This window comes from Phyllopteryx taeniolatus, chromosome 23 (assembly GCF_024500385.1).
Source record: "Phyllopteryx taeniolatus isolate TA_2022b chromosome 23, UOR_Ptae_1.2, whole genome shotgun sequence".
NCBI classification, from domain to species: domain Eukaryota; kingdom Metazoa; phylum Chordata; class Actinopteri; order Syngnathiformes; family Syngnathidae; genus Phyllopteryx; species Phyllopteryx taeniolatus.
This window is the reverse complement of record NC_084524.1, coordinates 3,305,602-3,328,026: the sequence shown is the minus strand read 5'-3', so window position 1 is coordinate 3,328,026 and position 22,425 is coordinate 3,305,602. Positions and strand designations below refer to the sequence as shown.

At 46.5% G+C, this 22,425-nt stretch overlaps 3 protein-coding genes and 1 long non-coding RNA gene across 17 annotated transcripts; 2 read left to right on the top strand and 2 right to left on the bottom strand.

Moving 5' to 3' along the window:
- Positions 1 to 343: 343 nt before the first annotated feature.
- LOC133472783 (uncharacterized) lies at positions 344 to 1,124 on the bottom strand. Of its 2 annotated transcripts, none has more exons than XR_009786823.1 (3): positions 986 to 1,124; positions 649 to 782; positions 344 to 572 (listed from the first exon to the last, which is right to left on the bottom strand). It is a non-coding gene; the product is annotated as an uncharacterized LOC133472783 (long non-coding RNA). The 2 variants fall into 2 exon arrangements; XR_009786822.1 differs by having other exon boundaries at positions 982 to 1,120.
- On the top strand, positions 613 to 5,115 carry slc16a13 (solute carrier family 16 member 13). 4 transcript variants are annotated; one of them, XM_061764119.1, is made up of 7 exons: positions 613 to 712; positions 1,565 to 1,615; positions 2,277 to 2,510; positions 2,588 to 2,731; positions 2,921 to 3,177; positions 3,575 to 4,106; positions 4,537 to 5,115. In XM_061764119.1, exons 3-7 carry the CDS (start codon positions 2,279 to 2,281, stop codon positions 4,722 to 4,724), a joined length of 1,353 nt encoding a protein of 450 aa, XP_061620103.1. In that variant the 5' UTR covers positions 613 to 712; positions 1,565 to 1,615; positions 2,277 to 2,278; the 3' UTR covers positions 4,725 to 5,115. The 4 variants fall into 4 exon arrangements, with proteins under 4 accessions (XP_061620103.1, XP_061620101.1, XP_061620100.1 ...); XM_061764117.1 differs by lacking the exon at positions 613 to 712 and adding an exon at positions 717 to 787; XM_061764116.1 differs by lacking the exon at positions 613 to 712 and adding an exon at positions 948 to 1,087.
- A 311-nt stretch (positions 5,116 to 5,426) lies between these two features.
- Positions 5,427 to 14,907, bottom strand: acap1 (ArfGAP with coiled-coil, ankyrin repeat and PH domains 1). 4 transcript variants are annotated; one of them, XM_061764097.1, is made up of 23 exons: positions 14,615 to 14,903; positions 13,175 to 13,232; positions 12,596 to 12,715; positions 12,480 to 12,533; positions 11,808 to 11,866; positions 11,501 to 11,684; positions 11,369 to 11,413; positions 11,175 to 11,270; positions 9,939 to 10,013; positions 9,690 to 9,802; positions 9,579 to 9,630; positions 9,368 to 9,468; positions 9,192 to 9,303; positions 8,930 to 9,120; positions 8,797 to 8,866; positions 8,631 to 8,725; positions 7,921 to 8,129; positions 7,815 to 7,862; positions 7,505 to 7,680; positions 7,322 to 7,431; positions 6,919 to 7,029; positions 6,760 to 6,821; positions 5,427 to 5,697 (listed from the first exon to the last, which is right to left on the bottom strand). In XM_061764097.1, the coding sequence occupies exons 1-23, from the start codon at positions 14,665 to 14,667 to the stop codon at positions 5,600 to 5,602; spliced, it is 2,292 nt and encodes a 763-aa protein (XP_061620081.1). In that variant the 5' UTR covers positions 14,668 to 14,903; the 3' UTR covers positions 5,427 to 5,599. The 4 variants fall into 4 exon arrangements, with proteins under 4 accessions (XP_061620081.1, XP_061620082.1, XP_061620079.1 ...); XM_061764098.1 differs by having other exon boundaries at positions 7,939 to 8,129; positions 14,615 to 14,902; XM_061764095.1 differs by having other exon boundaries at positions 8,930 to 9,303; positions 9,368 to 9,478; positions 14,615 to 14,907.
- Positions 14,908 to 15,361: 454 nt separating this feature from the next.
- Positions 15,362 to 21,736, top strand: agfg2 (ArfGAP with FG repeats 2). 7 transcript variants are annotated; one of them, XM_061764112.1, is made up of 14 exons: positions 15,384 to 15,808; positions 16,222 to 16,315; positions 16,540 to 16,655; positions 16,888 to 17,026; positions 17,105 to 17,198; positions 17,284 to 17,373; positions 17,471 to 17,503; positions 18,223 to 18,414; positions 18,932 to 19,004; positions 19,094 to 19,137; positions 19,902 to 19,982; positions 20,052 to 20,179; positions 20,701 to 20,771; positions 20,842 to 21,736. In XM_061764112.1, the coding sequence occupies exons 1-14, from the start codon at positions 15,642 to 15,644 to the stop codon at positions 20,891 to 20,893; spliced, it is 1,374 nt and encodes a 457-aa protein (XP_061620096.1). In that variant the 5' UTR covers positions 15,384 to 15,641; the 3' UTR covers positions 20,894 to 21,736. The 7 variants fall into 7 exon arrangements, with proteins under 7 accessions (XP_061620095.1, XP_061620092.1, XP_061620098.1 ...); XM_061764108.1 differs by having other exon boundaries at positions 15,371 to 15,808; positions 16,888 to 17,198; XM_061764110.1 differs by having other exon boundaries at positions 15,430 to 15,808; positions 16,888 to 17,198; positions 20,090 to 20,179.
- Positions 21,737 to 22,425: the final 689 nt, after the last annotated feature.

Genomic DNA, 22,425 nt, shown 5'->3' with positions numbered 1-22,425 from the left:
TTTATATGTGCCCTGCGATTGGCTGGCAACGGTTCAGGGTGTGCCCCGCCTCCTGCCTGAAGTTAGCTGCGATAGGCTCCGGCGCTCCCGTGACCCCTGTGAGGAGAAGCGGTAAGGAAAATCGATGGATGCAAAAAAATCTATGTAAAAATGTTGGCACGAGCCCCAGAATTTTTTGAGAGGAAAATCATGTTTTCTTTGTGTGTGTGTGTGTGTGTGTGTGTGTTTTATAACAAAGTTGTGTTCTTTTAGGGAAAAAGCTGAGAATTCTTTTTGTAGTGTTGAACAAAATTTCAGAGAGGAATTTTATTTATTTTCAAGAAAAAAAGGGGGCACATAAAAAAAAAAAAAAAAAAACATTTTTTATTTGTATTTTTAAGAAACAAGAAAAACTCTTTTTCCACTTATGACTGTCGCATCCAATCTCTCCTGCCCCTTGGAAACAATGAAATTGTCGCTGGCACCTGTTTCCTGCATGTGGCACTGCTCCGCACTCACGCTGGTGCCATCGCTGGTGTTTCTCTGCCATCCCCGATTTCCGCCGCCAGATGAATTATGCCTATGAGCATTGTCTGTGCAACGGAGATAAACATTGGAGGTTTGAGGGGGCTTTCCAAAGCGATCTTTCATGTGCGTGTGTGTATTCACCACTCAGGATTCCATCCATCCATCCATGCATTCTCCACAATGCGTTTCCTCATTAGGGTCAAAGGTGAGCTGGAGTCCATCTCAGTTGACTTTGGTGAAGAGGAGTGACACCCTGCAATACTCGCCAGTCAATCCTTGGGTACACAAATTGTCAATGTTAAATTGCAAACTGCCCAGTAATTAAAATTATTTTTTTTTGATAGAGAACTTTATATCAATGAATTGAATTTTCATTGAATGAATCATATAAAATCTAAAAGTAGCTTTCGCTTGACTCACCCGGTGGTGCGTTCACGTGCCTTTCTTAACACACACACACATACGAGTACTTACGCACCAGCCGGGTCTTGTAACGTGGTTTCCACTTCGAGTTGGGACCGATCCAACGCGAACATGATGACACCAAATGATACAGAGAAGGTTCGAAGAAGTAGACGGGGTAAGGGTTGGCTCACAGGATGACCGTTCTCCAATACTGACCAGTCAACAGGTTCTTTGAAAGCGAATCGCACTTAAGCTTACAATGTGTGACCGCCGCCACCGCTCCGTTGCGGAAATAACTGCTTTTAATTCACTGTATCCAACCGAGGGGGTGTTGTTGTTAAGTCGTGTATAGTTTGTTTTTGGTTGTTGTTTTAGTTCGCCTATCGGCAATTTAGTTTGTCGCTATTGCGCATGCGTTACGTCAGTTTTACGTTGTTTACGTAGAGTGGTGGTGACGCAAAGGTTGACGTGACCCGTTGGCGTGAATTCACGCAGTTTTTCCTTTTTCAAATTTGATTGTAATTAATGAAATTCTGTATTGACATCAACCGGTTTTTTTGCTGTTAATATTAAAATTAACGGTTGGGAAAAAAACAACAACTTGGGAATCTTTTTTTTTTTTTTTTTTAAACAAACTGTTTGTGTCCTTCAGCTTGAGCTCCATTGAAACCAGGCGTTTTGCAGTGCACGTGTCCTTCAGCAGGTGGGTCTCCTCTTCTTTCAAAGCCCACCTAAAACAGTCAATTTGCTTGGGGAATTAATAATCATAGGAATTAGATTTTTTTTCCCCCAACAGTGCCCCAGATATGACGTATTGACAGGGGTGGGGAAACATAGTTGCGGCACGAACTAGACACAACAAGTGCACAAAATCCTCATTTGTGGGTTTAATATCATATGCACAACAGTATTTCATGCATTGTACTTATTTTGTGGCCAGTTACCATTTACCACGTTAGTTGAAATGCTCCTTGCGAGTGTTTTCATTTTGTGTGTTTGACTCGTTCTCCCGTTGAATAAACGGCTGAAAGTACATTGGAGACTGTCGCTCGGAGGCACACAAGAAAATAACAAATTTAAATAGATGACCTAACTTGAAAGTTCAGGCACTTGTAAGTTAAGGTACAACTGTCTCTACAATTTCATTTGTTTCACCCAATTTCATATTTGCCCCACATTGTGTCAGCGATAATGGTTGCGTTCTCCAGCGAAGGGTTTACGAGTTGTTCATTATTAACCCATCGATGCGTTAAGGAACCTCATCACCCTGCCCCCGAGGAAGTTAATTATTACGCAGCGTGATGCAAACTGTTACCTCTTCTTGACTTACTCCCCCCCGCCCCCCCCCCACCCCGCTTCCTCAGCGATGGCCAGCGTCCGACCCGGAGCGGAGAGGCGGCGTGGCGGCGAAGCCGAGGGCCCCGACGGTGGCTGGGGCTGGGTGCTGGTCGCGGCCCTTTTCGTCAGCACCAGCCTGGTGTTCGGCCTCATGCGCGGCTTGGGCGTCTTTTTCGTGGAGTTCGTGCAGTACTTTGAGGAGAGCGCTCAAGCCATCTCGTGGATCTCCTCCACCGGCCTGGCGGCGCAGCAGTTCTTCAGTGAGTCCCCCCCCCCGGCTCAGCTACCCCCGCTGCCCATTAGGAACGCCTGAAGTAGTCACTGTGTTGTGCCGCAGGCCCGCTGGGCGCCGCGTTGTCCAACGCGTACGACACGCGCCTGGTGGTGATGGCGGGAGGTTGCCTGGCGGGGTTCGGCTTCATCCTGGCCTCGCAGGCCACGTGTCTGCTTCACCTCTACCTCACCATGGGCCTCATTTCAGGTAGAAGATTGCGGTTGCGTCATGAGGCGACGCCAGCGATATGATTCAGGATTATACTGCCACACACACTACTGAAATGCAGTCACACACTATAAAATACGCTCATCTCAGTAGTGTGTGTGAGTGCGTTTCAGTAGTCTATGAGCAAAAAAAACCCAAAACAAAGTGTCTTCCGTCTGTGTCCTCCAGGCTTGGGCTGGGGCCTGGTCTTCACGCCCATGGTGGCCACGGTCATGGCGAGCTTCACCCGCCGGCGCACTTTCGCCCTGGGGCTGGCGTTCTCCAGCATCGGCCTGGCTTCGTTCACGTTCAACCCGCTCTTTCAGTTCCTGGTGGAGACGTACGCCTGGCGCGGGGCCCTGCTCATCCTGGGCGGGCTCAGCCTCAACATCGTGCCGTGCGGGGCGCTCATTCGGTCACGGCGGCGGCCTAAGCGTCCAGCGAAGGTGTGGCCTAAATGTGCTTTACGTACAGCTAACCCACGCATACTCGCGGTTTGGCGCTGTTTTGGTGCCAAGGAACTATGTTGAAGTAAAATGAGCAACTTCATTTCGACAAAGTTAGTGCTTAGTTGGCATCTCGTGGCATGTTGGTGACAAGGAACTATGTTGAACTAAGTAGCGCTTTGCCACCATGATGTGGCATCGACAAGCAATCATAAATCTTTTTCGGGGGGAATTATTTTCTCGCAGCTTTTTGCGTCAGGGCTTAGTGTAATATTACCGGTAGTCATTTTCTTCCACAAGATAATAATTAACAACATAATTAGCCTGTGTATGCACTTATTGTGACAAAAAATTGCATTTTTTGTTTTTTTCTTTTTGCATTTGCTGTTTTTTTCAGGCGGACGCAGAGGGCGGGTCGCCGTGCGGCGGCGTGCTGCGGCGGGTGGCCTCCTACTTGGAGCTGTCGCTGCTGTGCGAGAGGCCTTACCTCACCTACACCTTGGCCATCACGTTCCTCAACGTCGGCTACTTCGTGCCCTACGTCCACCTGGTGGCGCACAGCCGACACGCCGGCTTCTCCGAGTACCAGGCCGCCTTCGTCGTGTCCGCCGCCGGCGTCACCGACATCTTGGGCCGCTTGGCCTCGGGCTGGTTCTCGGACCTTGGCCGCTTTCGGCTCATCCACCTGCTGAGCGTTTGGACGGCGCTGGCCGGGCTGTTCATCGCGCTGCTGCCCGTGAGCACCCTGTGGGGCTCCTACGCCGGCCTGGTGGCCGTCAGCCTCCTGTACGGCTTCTGCGCGGGGGCGCTGACCTCGCTGGCCTTCACGGTGGTGCCGACCGTGGCCGGCGCAGAGCGCGTGATGGGCGCGCTCGGGCTGGTGCAGCTTATCGAGAGCTGTGCGGGACTGCTGGGAACGCCTCTGTCAGGTAGACGCAATAACGTGCATGAAAATGCAGTGAACCGCCACTTCGCGCAGGGGTCGGCCTCTCGGCAGCCTCTCCGACCGGTTTTCTTCATATCTTTTCATCAATTTTGGTGGGACGTCCAAAGCTTCGCATTATCACTGTTGTGCCATATTCTCTCCTTGATGATGAAAAAAGGTTCCAAATGATTTAAGTTGGTTTCATGTTTGCGTATCACAGAAACCTGGCATTTTTAAGTGAGCAAACTTACAAATTCATCTGGGGATCAATTATTATTTTGACCCCACTGTACGCCGAAATGTCACTTTGACATGCCATGACCTAAATCGCACAAAACCCCCGCGAGGTTGTCAAACATTGATCAGAGCTATTTAACCGTTCTGTGTTGGTTTGCCACCTCGTGACCCCGTTGTGACTTGTCTGGCGCTTCCAGGGTTGCTCCGGGACGTCACGGGCGACTACTTGGCCTCCTTCGTGGTGTCGGGCTCCTTCCTCATCCTCAGCACGCTAACCATGGCCACGCTGCCGCACTATTTCTCCCGCACGGATCCGCCGTTACCGCCGAACGCGGAGGCCCGACGCCTCAGCTCGGAGACGGAGCGGATGAACGCCACTCACTGAGGAGCCTGTGAGTGTGTATTCAGCTTATAGTGCGTTTCAGGTTGATCGCGAAAGCTGAATATTGCTTTTTTTTTTGTGAGTAGTGTATATGTGTAGGGCCGCTCCACATTTCATTTAGTCTTAATTAATCATCACGTTTGCACATTACAGCTGAACAGGAGTGTTTATTTTGTAATTGTTGTGAAATGTAAAATGAGAATCTCTTGTCGGCGTGAAATTATTGATGCAGAGATGATTTTACGAGGCCAAAGGATGTAATAATAATAATAATGCACTTTAGCCACATCGCTCACACTCAGGAATACAGGACTGCTGTTACTCAAGTGCCATTTCATAATTATGTCAATACTTTCGGAGACCGTAATAAAAATGGGACTTGGTGGTGACTTGATGACTTGTTGTGGTCATTTTGCTCTGGCAGCTGTTGAAAATTGTTGATTTTTTTTTGAAGTAATCACCAAACTGCATCCTATCAGAGACAGATGGCGTGACTGACGAGGTGTCAATCATGAGCCGCACCCTCCCGGTCACCCGGTCACCCGCCCACCCACTGCAGTCTTGTGCTCACATGCTCGGCTTTGGCTTCAGGAGCTTCGCTGAAACTATTTATACACCTCTGGAAAACAACAAAAAAGACCATACCTCATTTGCTAATAACTGGGCATAGGATTATCAAACAGAAGCACACTGCAAGAACTCCGATTTAAAATAATAAAAATAAACTTTATTTGACATAGCTCTCAACGTTTCGATCAAAGCCATGGGATTTTCCACATATTTTCAACTGATTTATTCTTAGATATATCCATGTGGTGACAGAATTTGGCAGAGGGTAGCATGTTTTACATTTCATAAAGCTTTTATGATTATTATTATTAGAATTTGCCGTCTGCGCTACGACGGTTGAGCTTCTCCGGGTTGTTGGAAGCCATTTGCGAGAAGTCTCTGAAGATGTGCTGGTAGGTTTCGTCACCTGCGCGACACAAGAGAGGGAAAAATTAATAAGTTTAAAAAAAAATAAAAAATAAAAAAACAGTCAAAGAACAGCTAGAAACGCGTGGCGCAAGTCATTAGTCCCCCACCAGGTGGCGATGTTGGATCTACAAGTGCGCAGAGAAAAAGAGCGTGTTGCCAGGAGAAAAGTCGAGGCCACCAGTCAGGTAAAACATGTCAATAAAACATTTGTTATGAGTAAAAACAGGAGTTCAGGATGTAGCAACGTTCGCCAAAAGCTGTATGAGTACAAAGAGGATACTTGGATCTTTTGAAAGTGTATTTCCGGGTTGCCTCGAAGCAGGAAGTGTAGGAAGCAGGATGCATGCGCAATGCACTTTACCTCATGGCTGCTGGCAGGCGTCACACTGCTGAAGCTGGGGAGACCAGCCCCGTGTCTCACGAGTGCAAAGACACACAAAGACAAAGTCAAAATGCTGACCGGCAGGGTCATGTTTGGTTTTGAAACAAGCACACAAACGCAACAAGCTACAAGAAGCAAGCCTGACTAGCAAAAGCCCACGAAGGCCGGAACACGAAACGCGACGTGAGCGTGCGTTTATGTGCAGTTAGCTCAACGCCCACTTATTTTTCACAGTATTTTGACATTTTATTTGGGGAGGGGTGCCAAAGTGGCGTATGTGCAAAGTGGGAGAATGGCTTGTGGTTGTGGAAGATTCTTTGTTCTGCTGTTGTGCCCAGTCTTCTTCATTCATGGATTCTGAAGAGAAAACTGGATTTTCACGCTTTCCCAGTGAAGGTGTAGTTATTATTTTTTTTTAACCATCTCAAATGAGATTATTCCACATGGTAGAAAAAAAAAAAACCAGCAACACTGTAAAACCTGTGTTTTCAGATTTCAGAACCCCCCCCCCCCCCAAAACAAAACGAGCCCAGTCCTATCAGACGGAGTCTAACGAAGCATTCTGTCCTCCCAGAGCCCAGCCACTTATTTGGCTCTTTAAAGCCTGGAGGCTCTTCCTGGTTTGACCCCGCCCACTTCCTGTCCCACCGCTCCCGGCCGCCAGCCCCTTCGAGAGACCTGATTTTCCCAGGCATCCGTCCATCTCCTGCATTTCTCTGTTCATCTTGGCGATCCGCAGTCTGTGGGGATTAAACAGAAAACAGACAATAGAATTAGTCAAGATTTTAGTTTGGGGCTTTGGGTGGGGGGGGGGGGTACATTGCTCACGCCGCTCACAAAGTGACGATGTCGGCGTTGGCGTTGTCCACGGCGATTGTTATGGGGTCCTTGTGGTTTTTGTCCCTGGCGTTGTAGTCCGCGCCCCGTTTCAGGAAGAGGCACACCAGCCTGAGTTCACACACACACCACAAGTGGCGAGAGTACTCACACTACGATGAAGCTAACTTTTGTAACCTGCTAAAATGCTTACAGTTGCTATGGTAACATAACTGTTTTGACTGTCCTGTTCGTTGAACATCTGAAAATGAACTGGCTACTGTGATATGGTGACAAAGTATTTGTACTTCATTACTTCCCAGCACCGAAATAAGGGCAGCGTGTTTATTATGTGTCCGGCTGAGTCATATTTCCAAGGAATATTAAGTACAGTAACAAAGTATTTGTGTGTGTGCGCGTGTACCCCGTGTGACCCAGTATGGTGGCGTGATGAAGCGGCCCTCTTCCGTTTCTGTCTGCCTGGTTGACGTCGGCGCCGTTCTGCAGCAGGAATTCGCACGCCGCCAGGGCATTCTGGTTGAGAGAAAAACAAAACCGTTTGAAACCCAAAGACCAGTGTCACGGCGCTCCGCGGCGAGACGCCCACCGCTGAGACGGCCCGGATCAGCGGCGTGCAGGCCTCCTCTGCCGCGTTGACCCAGTTGACGTCGGCGCCGTGGGCCAACGCGTCGGCCATGACGGGGAAGTTCTGCAGGGCCGCCGAGCGGTACAGCAGCGCCCCGGGATGAAGGCCGCTCAGATCCTCCTCCTCGCCGTTCACGTCTAAGGTACAACAAGAATGATGAAAACAGCTGACGCGAGCGCTTCGCAAACCTTTCCCATTAAGCAAAGTAGTATTCTGTCAGTACGGAACATGAACGATGGCTTCTTTTTTTCGCGTGCACTTGCTTGCTGACCTGTGTGGGAGCCCGCGTTGTCCTTTTGGACCTCGCTCGGGCCTGTCGCTGAGGAGAGAGAGCACTGGTGACAAGGCGGCCATCTGACAGCAGCTTCCTCTGTTACCTTTTGGTTCCGCATTACCCGATCGAGGCAGAGTGCTTCGGCTCGGTTTGGGCTTGAGCGGCGGTCTCTGTGCGCCGCGCTCCTGCGTGGCCGCCCTGTTCCTCTTGGCGCCCGGACGATTCTCCGAGGGTTTCCGAGCCGTCTCCGGCAGCTTTTGGATGAACTTCTTCTCCACGTATTTGGACCGGATCCAGGCCTCCTTATCCCCCCTTGAGCCGCACATGAGGAGATGCCGTTGACGTCGCTATGAAATAGAACTCAGAGAGGCGGTACTGCAGAGCGCATGCGGTCACGATACAAAACATCCAGTTCCGGCACTTTCTGCACTTCCTGTTTGCTGCGGTAGGGGAGCGATGAGGAAGTAATGTAATCATGTGCCGAGGTAGAGTTCTTGCAGCAAAAGTCAGCTGGGATTCAACCAATGCGCAACACTCCCGGTGTCATCTGGTTACGTGTAGCAGGCACACCTGTGCTCGGATTCCATTTCTGACATTCTAATCTCTATCGTACCGTAGCGAGACTAAAGAGATGTCAAAAGACGACAACAAAGTTTTCTGTATCTGATCTGTGGGACAAGACTGGAGACCGTTATTCCAATTTGGAAGAGACACCAAATGACCTGACCTGGTGGCCAACTACAAATCTGTCTACAGTATTACCACAATTGAAAACAACGGTAAAGAGAGATTTCTAATTCGCAGCGCGCGTACCTCGGACTGGAGGCGAGGGGCTTCTTCAAGGTGATCTCGTCCATGCGGGCCTCGTAGATGCCGTTGATGACGCCGTTGCCCAATTCGCACATCAACTGCGAGACACCATCGAATGTCAGCAGCTTCAATCCTCCATTTTGTTCGCACAGAGGAAGAAGGGAGTTACCTTCACGAGTTCCGGCTCCCAGGAGTCCAGCGTGAGGGAGCGAACTTTGGAGAAGTGGACCCCCAGGCTCCTGAAAGACACGACGTTGCCGTGGGCCCGACGAATGCGCCCGCGTGAGTGCGCGAGAGCCTACCTGTGTATTCCCGAGCACACGATGCACAGCGTGATGCCGAGGTTGATGGACGCCCAGTCGGGACTCGGCGCCCCGCAGTCGCAGCACTCCCGGTTCCCGGCGACCGCCTGGACCTCCTCCAGGGCCTTTAGGCACTCGTTCTCCTGAGCGGCGACGGGGCCGCCCGCCGACGCCGAGTTGCACCGCTGCCGCTGCGAGAAACAACGCCGCGGTTGACGAGGAACGGCGGAAAGGCGCGTGCGGCCCGTGCGTGCGTTCTCACCGGACTGTGTTGGACATCCCTGCGCTCCTGGAAGGCCGAGGCGATGCTGCTCTGCACGGCGCTGATCCACGCCCGCTGCTGCCTCTCGGAGTCGGCCTGTAACAGACAGCTTCTGCGCCCGCGTTATTATAGTCGGTCGGCGTGACACCGTCGCACGCGAGCGCGGGGGGACTCACTTGGACGGGGAGACCACCTCGAAGCAGAAACGCCTCTCGTTCTCGCCGTTGGGCTTGACCGTGCATAGACGCAAGTCCTCCACCACCACCGTGGGCTGGTCCTGGGGGACACTGCACATTCAAACATGCAGACCACACGCCGCCCACAAGACTCCTTTTGGCTACGTCGTCGTTATTTCCCCTTTTCAACGCCACGGCTTTGCTGGTTTACCTTAAACTTCTTCTGATACACCAGCTGATTTTTCTGAATGGAGAACCAGCGCCTGAGGGAGAAAACGATGAGAAACGCAGCAGGCCAAATGTTTCTTTCCTCGGGCCGCACCTGCTCCAAGTCTTGAAGGCGTTGCTGGCCCTCTTGTTGAGGTAACCCTCCATGGCGACGCCGTCTGCCGCGTCCGGATTGAAGTCCATCATGGAGTCGTCGTAAGAAACATCCTGGAGGAAATCCGAGCAAATGCGGAGTCTGAATTTTGTGAAAATTGGACGTCGGAACGCTTTAAATGGGGAAAGTGGACAGTGGCGGCTGACGTAAGGCACCGCTTTATCAAGAACATCAGCGGATGTTGCAAACCTTTTGTTTAATGGCGGCGTGTCTTTGCTCCATGTCCCTCTTCTCCCGCGCAGAGTTCAAGACAAACTGCGTATGCTGTTGAATCGTAACAAAATAATAATATTCCACTCTCTTCACCCATTACCATATCAGAAGTGTGTTTTCCAACTATTATGTTTCAAACTATAATTTTTTTTTATTTTTTTATTAGCCTTCATCCTTAACTCCCTCTTGTCTTCTCATTCTCCTTCCAGTCGTAAGGGCACGTGCTTGAAAAGGGATCATATGATATTTGACTCAATAGCGGCAAATTCATTTCCTGTCTTTTCCCACGCGCACACACAAAGTGTCAGACCGGGCCACGTGAACTATTTCCTGTTGTTGCCCGCTATTTCCTGTCACGGCGCAGCCACCCGCGGCATTGCCAATGCTCTTGCGTGAGCGCAGCAGTTGAAATCAGTTTTGGTTGAATCCAGAAGCGAGACCTAAACGGTCATTTATGACGACAATAAAGTTGTATATTTTGAAGATTAAAGGGGTATATTTCTTTTAGATTCAAATGAATTGAATGCATTTACGAGAGTAATGTCATGTATATTTTTTTTTGTCAAAATAATGTGTGAATAGTCGTACTGCTCAAGAAATAAAAGTGCAATTTTGAGAAAAACAATTGTAATATTAAATATAAGCCATAATTTATGGGAATGGAGTCCTATATACATTGTTGTAATACTACGTGAAACGTTTTCGACATTAAAAATCGTAACATTATATCAATAAGACATGACTATTCTTGAAAATACACAACTGTGTTTACAAGATTAAAGTCATGTATTTTGGAGATTAAAATGTAAAATAGAGTCAAGTCGTATATTTGAGGGGGAAAAAAGTTGTATACTTTCAAGATAGAATGCCGATTTAATGCCGATAATTTCCGCAATTAAAGTCGTAATATTACGAGAATCAAGTCTTTTTATATTCAAGATGAAATCTTATATTTTCAAGGTAAAAAGTTGGAGTTTTATTTATTTTTTTAAAGATCCAAATCGTAATATCAGGATAATGATGTTGGATGTTTTTTTTTTTTTTTTTTTTTATAAAGTTTGAGATTCAAAAAAAGTTGCGTATTTTCAATATTTTAATCGTAATAATACGATAATAAAGCTATATTTATTTGAGTCCAAGTGTGAGATAGAAAATGGTAGAAAATGACTTTTGTCCTTTATTCATTCTCAGCAGATAGAAGAGCGGTCTCACCTCTTCGCTCAGCTTTTGCCGATAACGGTCCAGTTCGGACAAGGACCGGTGACCGTTCTGGAACAGCTGCACCTGCGAGTCCATCAGCGACAACATCTGGCAGGAGGAAAGTGCAAATTGTATATTTTCTAGCTTAAAACTCAAGCGTTCCAGTGTCCCAGTTCCCTTTGGGAATGTGATGAGGTTTAACTCACGGCCATCAACAGTTCAGTCTTCTTCTTGGCCTCGATGATGTTAATCTGCAAGAAAAATGACAAAACAAACAAATAAAAACAAAAACAACAACAACTCCAGTTTGGAGGTTTTGAAGATGAGCTTTCGCTCACCTCCAGGACGTAGTCCAGCGCGCCGGACCTGAAGGCCCGGCGGGCGTTGAGGAGCGCGCCGCTAGCCTCCTCCACCTCGTGGGACTTCCCACGAGGCGCCTGAGCGTTCCTCGCCAGCGCCCCCTCCAGGGATTCGCTGCTGCGCTCAAACTCCTTGCGCGCGTCCTTGAAGCGGCGCACATCTCTGGAGTGGCGTTAAAAAAAATAATAATAATAATCATCAAAGAAAGAAAAAACACAAAATCCAGAAGGTGAGTGACCTTGGCGGAAGTCCGTGCTGGACTTCAGGACTTTTGGGATGACTCACTCTTTCACGAAAGTCTGGAGCTTGGTCTTGACTGACTTCTGTGTGGTTTCAATCACCTCCTAAAGAAGGCGCCGGGGGGTTAGATGTTTCCTACACGGATATGTCATGAACCTCCCCTGAGATTAAAATCGGCTATTTTTCAAATAAAATGTCAACAATTTTTGGGAGTAATAACAATAATCTGAGAGTTGTGTATTTTTAGATTACATTTTTGTATGTTCGAGATTAAAATCAAAATATGAGAATAATGTCATATATTTTCAAGATTAAAGTCGGAAAATATGGAAATAAAGTTGTTTATTTTTTAGATAAAAAGTCATAATAGTACGGCAACATCCTTGTATATTTTTGCGATTGAAATCATGTAATTTTTACATTAAAATTGTAATATGGGAATAAATTTGCATATTTTCGAGATGAAAAGGCAGATATTTTTTTTAGATTAAAGTCGTAATATTATGAGGGCTGTCAAAGTTAAAGGTTGAACTCATGATTTATCACAAAAAATGTTGAGATTAAAATTGGAATATTACGCCAATAATTTAAAAAATAAAAAATACAAAATTGTTCTTTGTCGTGTTGGCCAAATAATTCTTCATATGCCAATGACCTGGGTCAAATCGCTCTTCCCGAAAAATGACATAGATACACAAAATAGACAAACTAACTCACCCCCTGCGCATCCAAAATGAGGGACAGCTTTTCAGAGAATGTCCGCAAACACTCCTGTAAGAAAAGCAACATTATTTTGATGATGATGAAGTGATTATAGTGATTATAATAACCACCTCCATGACTGTGTCCCCGGAGCAGTGTTGTCCCAGACTCTGGAGTCCGCTTACGAAGTTCTTGCCGGTCTGGTAGTAGACTCGGCCGGCCTCCAGCATGGCCTGGCATTGTTTCAGCAGCTACAAAACAACGTGGGTGGACGTGTGCTCATTAATAGGTAAAAAAAAACTAATAATAAAAATAAAATAAAATGTTTTAGCTGAAAACATATACGCGTTTATTGCATTAATTTTACAACTTGAAAACATACAACTCAATTCTCGTGATATATTGAATTTAATCTTGAAAATATATGACTTTATTCTCCTAATATTAAAACTTTAATCTAAAAAATATCACAAAAATAAACTAATTTAATCTTGGAATATTATTATATTAATCTTGAATATATAGATACGATTTTTTTGAAATCTTGAAAAAAAATTTTTTTTTCGTTAATCTTGATTTTTTTTTCTTGAAAATGTCTAACTGAATTAAAAATATATGACTTAATCTTTTCATTTTGAAAGACTGCAACCCCGCTATTCGTGGGCAATTGCGATATATGTGACTTTTTATTTGATGCACACAAATCTCACCTTTTCCAACCGCGTCTCGAGTTCTCCCACGTCGGCTTGGACGGCCTCAATTTCAGATCTGAAACAAACAGTACAAAATGGGGGGGGGGGGGGGGGGGGAAATTAGACTCGTTGCATTTGAATCTGTTGTGATGCAAAGCGTGGCCCGAAAGTGAGGTTTCCGCTTCTCCACACACTTCCTGCACCGCTCGACTCACTTCCTGTTCAACTCAACTGTCACCTGCACTTTTTGGAGGAACAAAATGGCCAGCCTGTAATCACTTTTCACCTTGTTTATACACCTTTCTTCTGCTTTTGTGTCACTTTTTTACTGTGTTCAGAGTTCCCTTCGGTCCCTTTAACCTGTCAAACGTCTCTGGAAACATGGTGTGTGTGTGCGTGCGTGCGTGCGTGTGTGTGTGTGTGTGTATTGAGGGGGGGGGGTGTCATGTTTGAAAGATGCCAGATCAACTGCAAGGCAAAACACTGTGACTCAGACCCGGGGCACACCCAAAAACTCCTCTCCGCTAGCTTACAGGCTTGCAACAAACAATTGCCACACTGTGTGGCACTTTGTGTATTGGACAGTATTATTATGATTGCTCTTTTGGGGGCAAAAAATATCATGTGACTCAATGTATCCTTTTTTGGGGGGGGGAGAAGAATATGCGCTTCTCGAGTGTATTCAATAAGGGGGAAAAATGGGTTTATTCACATTTTAAAGGAGTAATATTCGTAAATATTATTGACTTGAAAAAAATAAATAAAAATATAAAAAAAACTGATTTTCTATACCGCTGATCCTATCCTTGCTGACTTCACCCTCCACCATATATATATATATATATATACACATATATATACATATATATATATATATATGTATATATATACATATATATATATATATATATATATACATATACATACATATATATATATATATATATATATACATACATATATATATATATATATACATACATATATATATACATATTCATATATACATATATATATACATATACATATATATATACATATATATATACATATACATATATATATACATATATATATACATATACATATATATATACATACATATACATACATATACATACATATACATATATATATATATATATATATATAATAAAAACAGATAATGTAACAAAACAATAATCATAATAATCGTTAATATTTTGAAATTACAATAAATGACGAAAAAATAATAATGTAACAATACTGTATATACTGTCTGTCAGTAAATACAATCCACCCAATGCCATTTCTTTTCCATCACGTTTTTTAAAAAAAATCGTTTTAAATAAAAAGTCCTAAATTTGATCATGTACATCAGTAGCACAAATAGTAAATGTTAGTTGAACACCTTGTAATCGCGATGGCAATGCTCGAATTAGGTCAATTCAAAGGACTTTAAAAAGTCAAAAGTGTTACCTGAAGCGCGGGGAGTCTTTCAAACACTCCTCAAAGGCTACTTTAATGGTCATAATCCCCTTCGTTTGGATACAAAAAGCAACAAACAAATAAGATAAAAGTAAAAAAAACTACTTCGTCGTGGCAGGTTTTACTTGGTCATTTTGTGTCCCCTCGGATTCTTTATGTTGTTTTTTAATGTGCGGCTATTGGAGCTCCGCACACGTTTGACGCGTCATTCACACACGCGCACACATTGGGGCGTGTTTTTCTCGTCTGGCAACCGGTTTTCCTTTACTTCCCACGCAACACACAACACCGAGCAAACAAACAGCACGCACACATAAAAACATATTTTCGCGGTGAGCCCTGAATGCCACACGAATGACGTCGCAAACCCGGAACCGTGAAGAGTCACGTGACTCATGAAACGAACGCCTCGAGCTCCCCCTGCTGACCTAAAAGAAGGCTCGACTTTGTCAAAAAATGTGACTTTTAAAGCTCTTAAAAATATAAGGTCCATTCCAGAATTGGAGGACATTTCACCCCATTATTGAGTATCAAATAATACATGCACAAAATATAGAAATCACTTTTTTTTTTAATTACAGTTGTCCTGAGACAAAATGTAACGTAATGCAACGTAACTGATAACTCATAAAGAGTGGTTGAACTGGACAAATCAAATGGTATATTTTTTACAACAACAACATCACCCAAAAATTAGAATAATTGTCGGTGTTTCAAAACCACACCTTTTTCAAAATGTCTGCTATTGCACACTTCCGGTTGTGTGCTTTTCTTCTGAAGAAAGTAAGCGTGTTTCCGGTATGTCACGCATCCCGTTCGGTCTACTCGCCCGCATTCGGGGGCGAAGCAGGAGCGGACGGAGCGGCGTTGTCTCCAACCACCACCACGCCCCCCCCCCCTCGTCCCCCCCACCACAATGCGGCGGTGAAGTGGCGGAGGTGGCGAGCCAGGGAGCTCGGACGGAGGCTCCCCCCCACCCCGCCCACACCCGACCTCCGCCCCCTTCTCCGGATCCGCGATGTCGAACCGTAAGCACCGGGACAACCAGGAGATCTGCGCACGCAAGGTCCGGGAGCTGGCCCGGTCCGGAGTAAACAAACACTGCTTCGAGTGCAACCAGCCCGGGGTGACGTACACGGACGTGGCCGTGGGCACCTTCGTGTGCACGTCGTGCTCCGGAATGCTGTGAGTAGCCTGTGCTGTGCTGCGTTTATTTTTGACGTGTTGTGGTTGCAGCGGAGTGGACATAGTGGGCCCGCGGATTGCACCACCACCGTTGCACACCCTGGTGTAAAAAAAAAAAAAGAGAGAGAGAGAGAAATGTGGTTTCCACGCATATTTACACACTCTTGTGTCTCCTCACAGCGTTTTGAAACTAGTCATTCGAGTCAAGGTTTGTTTGTAAGTAGTAAGACAATTCAGCCCACTAGTTGAATGACTGTCTTACTCGTAAAGTTGTTTTCCACTACTGCATTTCACTACGATATGGATTTGTATTTTTTTTTTTGCAAACTAATGTGAACTTTCCTTGATCGATCGAACCGATATTTGTCCATGTTTGTTTGTTTGTTTTTCAACCGCCGGCCATCGTGCCCCAGGAGAGGCCTCAACCCTCCGCACAGGGTCAAGTCCATCTCCATGACGACCTTCTCCCAACAGGAAGTGGAATTCCTCCAAAACCACGGCAACGAGGTGAGTGGCGCCGTGAACAAACGAGCGGAAAAAAAACCAAACGTCGGTCCACTTCCTCCCTGGCTCTCAAGAATCCAGTCGGAAGTCTAATGGCCGATTACATCCTGAAGCTTTTAGGTGGAGTGCTTTTTTGTTGTCGTTGTTTGCAGGCCAGGATGTGCGTGCGTATGCAATGAACTCTTCTAGTGTGTTCTCAATTTTCGACCGGTTTGCCCTGTCGTCAGGTCGGCAGGAGGACGTGGCTGTGCGCCTTTGACCCCAAGACGGACGGCTGCGGCGACATGAAGGACTCGCAGAAGTTCAAAGAGTTCCTGCAGGACAAATACGAGAAGAAGAAGTGGTGAGCCGATCGCCGTTTCAAACCGTTCCGCGGCGTGTCGATTCACGTCTCTGCGACTTCCGCGAAAGTTGAATTGAGTAAAATCGGACTCTTCTCGGTTGTGGCCAGGTGAGGTTATTACGTAAATCGGCCCCAGAAATTCTCAATGGTTAGTCGCAAATATTTCCACTTGACGGTTGAAAATGCCACCTGCAACTTTCATTCCTGTTTGGTCGCACGTTTTCCCTTGCAGGCATTTTTCCAAAAGCAAGAACCGAAGAGATGCGGAGGGACCTTGGAGCCCGGGTGTCCAGAGCGTCCTCGTTCACGGACCGCTGGCCGGCCAGCCCCTTCATAACGTGCCCGCCGGCGCCCGGTCCGCCAGGACGACGGTGAGCGCTTCTGCCCGTCGACTGTCACGCCGCGTAATACCGACCCGCCGCGCTTTTCATACATTTCCGTCGCCGCAGTCCCAGACGGCGCAGTGGGATCGAGCCGCGGCCGCCGACGCGTTGGCCGCGCGGCCCTCGCGCTCCCAAAGCTTCCGGGATGCCCCGCCCAAAGGTGCCACCACGAGCTTGACCTTTTCTTGCGCTGTGATCCAATCCAGCCTTTTTTTGTTTGTTTTTGATCTCTCTCTCTCTTGCAGACCAGAACGCCTGCGGGATTGAGAGACAGCGGCCGGGCTCGCTGTCTTCTGCTCGCCCTCCTTCCTTCCCCGCCCTCCCCAGACCTTCAGGTGCGCGTCCCAACTGCTTTCTGCTGGCTTTTCATTCGCCCTTCCAGAGTAACAGTCTCTTATGCTGCGTATGTTTGTGTGTCTCCTCACCTTGTAGCTAGTAGCTCTTTCAAAAAACACTTCACGTTAGGTAAGACCGCCCTCGCCCCACTGCCGCGTTTGCTGTATGCCGAATGTCCGTAAGCTCCGTCCGTCTCTCATGCGTCGAGTCCCTTCGCCCCTCGGATCAGACGCGTACTCGCTCGGCTACATTTCGGAGGCCGCGGCTGCCGCCCGTGGTCGGCTGGGCGGCCTGCTGGCATTTCGCTCGGCGTCGTCGAAGCGCTTTAAAATAAGTATGTAATCCCGCGGTGCACGCGTAGTCGAATCTTGTCGAACGTATTCGACATATCGACAGTTCGGCACTGGCGTCGCTTCATAACTGCGAGGTCGTCTGTGGCGTTTCAAGTTTGGACCCCCGCGATCTTCCCAAAACTTCATCCTGTCTCGTGATGATGAGCGACAGCTGAGTTTGACGGTTGTTACCATGACGACCGGCGGCGGAGCCAGGGGGTCGCGGCAAAGCTTGCGTCTTCGACATGCCGATCGCGGGCTTTATTTGCTGCTAGCATGCTCTGTGGCTAATGGTTGTTGCTCACTTTGTGTTGAAACTACCCAGCAGCAAGCTTGCCATTCCACTTTAAAAAAAAATAAAAAAATAAAAAATAATTAATAATTCAAAGTAGCCCTATGTATCTCTTTCAATGTGAAAACTTGACATTATTCAGCCCCTTGCCAGTTTATTTGCAACCCCGTGTTGGGATGTCCGCGTTCGTCTGGAGCTTCTGCCTCTTCTTGCTTCGTTCTCAGGTCGCGCGGCGTCAACCTCGGGCTCCGCGGGGCCCTTCAGAGCCTTCCCCAAATCTCTCAGTTTGGACTTCGGGGCGCTGAAGACGCCGCAGCCTCCTCTTCCTCAGTCTCTGTCCCAGCAGCAGACCACTGCCAACGCCCAGGACAGGTACGCTGCGGTGTCCCACCTGGACAGCGTCTTCTCTGAAACAGGTACGCCGATCAGCTTCTACCGCCGATTCCTTCAAATTTAGTGAGCAAACTTACAAAATCCAATCATTATTTCTCTCACTGTTTTTAACACTGAACAGCGGTAATCAGCGAGTGATTGCAAGTCACTTAGTTAGTTGTTTTGAAGAAAAGGTTTGCAGTTGGGAGTCTGCGTGCGATCCAGATTGTCACGGCGCGCTCAGCTGAGTTGCGTAACGTCCTTCCCCCAAATGCCAAAGCTGTTAGCCGCTGAATTGCGCTCATTGTGTTTGCTCCGCATCACGCACAGTTGCCGTCAAAGGATCCCCTTGACTCGTTTTAATCGGTTTAAAATCGGCCGCATTTGACCCGCCAAGGCGGAGGGTTTTATTTGGAGAACTTGTGTCCTGACAAGCTCGAAGTGCTTTTTAATTAATTTATGTATTTATTTGTTGTTTTCATGACAAGATTAGATTCGATTATTAGATTTGAACCATGCATCTCTCTCTTGAACAAAGCGCGTGAAATGTTTGTCCCGCAGCGCCACCTGCCGGGCCTCCGCAGTACGGCGCCCTGTTTGGCAGCCGGCTCTCTTCCGGCGCCACTCCCGCCCGGTAATTCAACTCAATCTCGTCAAATCATCAATTCTCTGCCTTTTTTTTCCCCCGGAAGATTTCAAGTTGTTGACCTCTTCTCCCGCCAGCTCTCCAGGTGCCGAGACATTGTCCACCTCGCAAACATTTGCAAGTAAGTTGACCCTTCTTCTTTAAAGGTGACCTGTTATGTCACAGTGTCTCCAATGCATATTCGCGGTTCACCATTTGCGAATTTGCTTATTTATGGATTTTTTTTTTTTTATCAGGGGGTTAAACTAGCATCTATAATTTGCATCAAAACTTGCCTGTCGGCTGTTTTTCTGCTGCTGCGAAAGCAGTAAAAGTATCGTTTTGGCGCCATCTCGTGGAATATTGTTGTGAGGTTGAATTCATTGATAGTGTTTTTTTTTTTTTTTTTTGGTGATGGGTGAGCGGAGGGTCCCTGAATGCATCTCATGCACAGTCAAAGTCCAATTTAGAGTACGTTTTCGCTTCTTTCGTGACGCAGCTACGAATAGCCAGAGTCGTCCCAAATGCGTGTGATGTCACGCCAGTTTGCGCTCGCCAAAACTCCCGATGAGCGCCTCACGCGAAGGTGGTGCCTTCTTGTTGAATAATCGAACCACTGACTGCAGCCGATTTTATGTAACATGGGTTTTTGATTGCGTACATGCTAGATACACGGTGCTTTGTCTGCGTTGTTGCGGACCAATAGTAACAGAGGCTAAAGGTACCGTGCTCGCGAGAGAGCGCGAGATGGTGTGAGAGTGAAAGATGGAGTGTGTTTGTGAGATTGTGAGTGATTGTGTGTCTCAGGGCGGTGTCGTGCTGAATAGGGTGGAATGTAGCCTGTTCACCCCACACACTGTCGTTTCGTCTCACCGACGTGTGTGTGTGTGTGTGTGTGTGTGTTAGATTTCCCCAACCCATTCAGCTCCGCTTCCCAGCAGCCCGCTGCGCTCTCCCCGAGTAATCCTTTCAGCAGCTCCCCAGGAGGTGAGTTTTTTTTGGGGAGGGGGCGGGTTTGGCCATAATCCTGCTATTTAACTGACCAATTAAAAAAAGAAAAAAAAACTGTTGGAAACGGTCCCACCTTTTCCCAGGCGACGGCGCGTTCGTCACCTCCCCCGCTTCGGTGTTCCCGCCGCCCGGCTCGCTTCCCCAAGAGGCCGCCGGCAACCAGGAAGCCAACGGTAACGCACGTTTTCTTCATATCGAGCGCAATTTTCAGTTGTCGTATTAGACAAGAGAGAAAATAAATGTGCTTTTTATTGTGGGCAGCCTAAGCCCCACCTGTGCAATCATCATGGCGGGATTATCTCGGCAAAGGAGAAGTGCTCGTTTGCACACAGATTTGTGAACAATATTGTCAAATATCAAATACTGCAGTCCGTTTTTGTACATAGGAAAAAGTTCGAGATCTTTGAGTTCAGCCCACGAAAAACTAAATTGTTGCGTTTGTGTTGTTTAGTGTACCTCAAGAATGTAAAGAAAGTAAGCATTTTTTTTTGCCATGTTTTTTGCTTCAATTCAATGAACATTGTGCTGGTCCTCAGTAAGATGGTAGTAGTTATTCTTGGCAGAGGATAAAGAATATATACCTCAGAGTATTGTTATATTATCTGTCCGCACACGTATATGATTCAACATTTTAAGGAAAAGGAGTAACAAGTTGGATATTTGGTGTTTTTTTAATTAAATTATTTTTTTTCAGGCTTCGCCGCCTTCCCTGTGTGCGACTCCCTGCCCAAAGTCCCTCGGCCCATGTCGGTCAACCCTTTTACAGTGAGTACCCCAGCGGGAAATGTAAGAGGGTGTCGTCCAGCAACTTGCTTTATTTCTTGCTCTCTTTCAGGGGAACGTTTACCCCAGTCGGGGCACGTCACGAAACCCTTTCATTTGACTAAGCCCCCCCCGCCATTACTTCCCTCCTCGCCCGTCAATCTCGGGGGGAGGGGGTGGGGTGTTGGGGGAGTGAACTGTAGGAGTTGTCGTCACCATTTCAACGCCTCTGGAGTATTTTCAACCTCTCAGGGAGGGTTAGACCCTCCGTTCCTCCTCCTCCCAATGTCCTCTTATTTATGTCTGTGTTTACTTGTGTGTGCGTGTAAAAAAAAAAAAAAAAAAAAAAAAAAAAAAAAAATAAAAAAAAAGCCTGAATGCAATTATGACCTCCTCTTGTGAGATCTATTTTAAAGCCTCAAGCATTTTGTTTTGTTTTTGTTTAGTTTGCAGAAATATACACTCAAAGTGCTGCTACTTTGCTTTCATCCTCCCGCTTTAAAAGAAAAAGAAACATAAAGAGAGCTATACATCAGTAGTTCTGCTTTTTCAATCGGTTTGCCAAAATGGAAAGTTGACCCCCCCCCCCCCCAGTGTTTGTTTTCAAAGACGGATCGCCGCCTTATTCAAGCCTCCCGGTGCATGTGCCGATGTATGGAAACGAGCGGGAAATGTTTGTTTGCTGTTTGTTCTCCTTCCTTGTTAACCACTACCGGGCTGCATGAGCTTTGAGGGCTAAAAAAAAAAAAAAAGCTACTGAATGTAAAAAAAAAAAAAAAAAAAAAAAGCAATTACAGAATAACTTATAATAATGTATCAGACGACAGTGCTTCTTATACTGGACCAAAATTGTTTTTGTTTTTTCTTCTTTCTTACACGGGAGTGTGAAGTTTGTTGAGTGGAGTTAAAGATTTGTGTAACCACATCTTTGTGATGGCAAGTATTCATAAAATCAGTTTGATGCTTTACTGCGACGTGTAAGAAGCATTTTTCTCCCCCCCCCCCCCCCCCCCCCCCCCCAGAAAATAAAAGCAGTTTTCCACCAACAGGACACGCTAGATCGTGGTACTATATTTTTCCACCAGGGGGCGCACGTTGCCCTGTTTATTTTTAATTATTTTATTTTTCTCACAGCCTCATGCTCGAGGTTACTTTGGGATGCACGTTGCATAACATGCAGCCTGTATTCGGAATAGTACTCCTATTTTAAGAAGGCCACCGGAATTATGTGATGCATGGCTTGGCGTTATATTCCGTGAATTATGAAGTAACACCGCCAGGACCGACATTAAAAAACAGCCGGTTTTATTCCTAAAAATACATTTAAAGTCAATTGTAAGCCACTGTAACAGTGTGCAGAGTTTGAATATTAACACTGCGCTTAAAGGAAAATAAAAAGAATACTTAATGATTCAATTAAAATATATCACACACAAAAGTTACTTATCGTACCGCAATACATTTTCAAAAAGATTAAACTCTACAAAACAAACGTACTGCAAAAAAAAACCCAAAACAAGTTTAAGCAACTTACATGGACCATTTGAACTTTTAATTCAGTAATTCTTTCGTGTATCACTAGAGGGAGCCAATGTAGCCACACCTTGAGAATCGCTGCGCTAATGAATTTAGCGGCAATTTTAATCGGTGTTGGGAT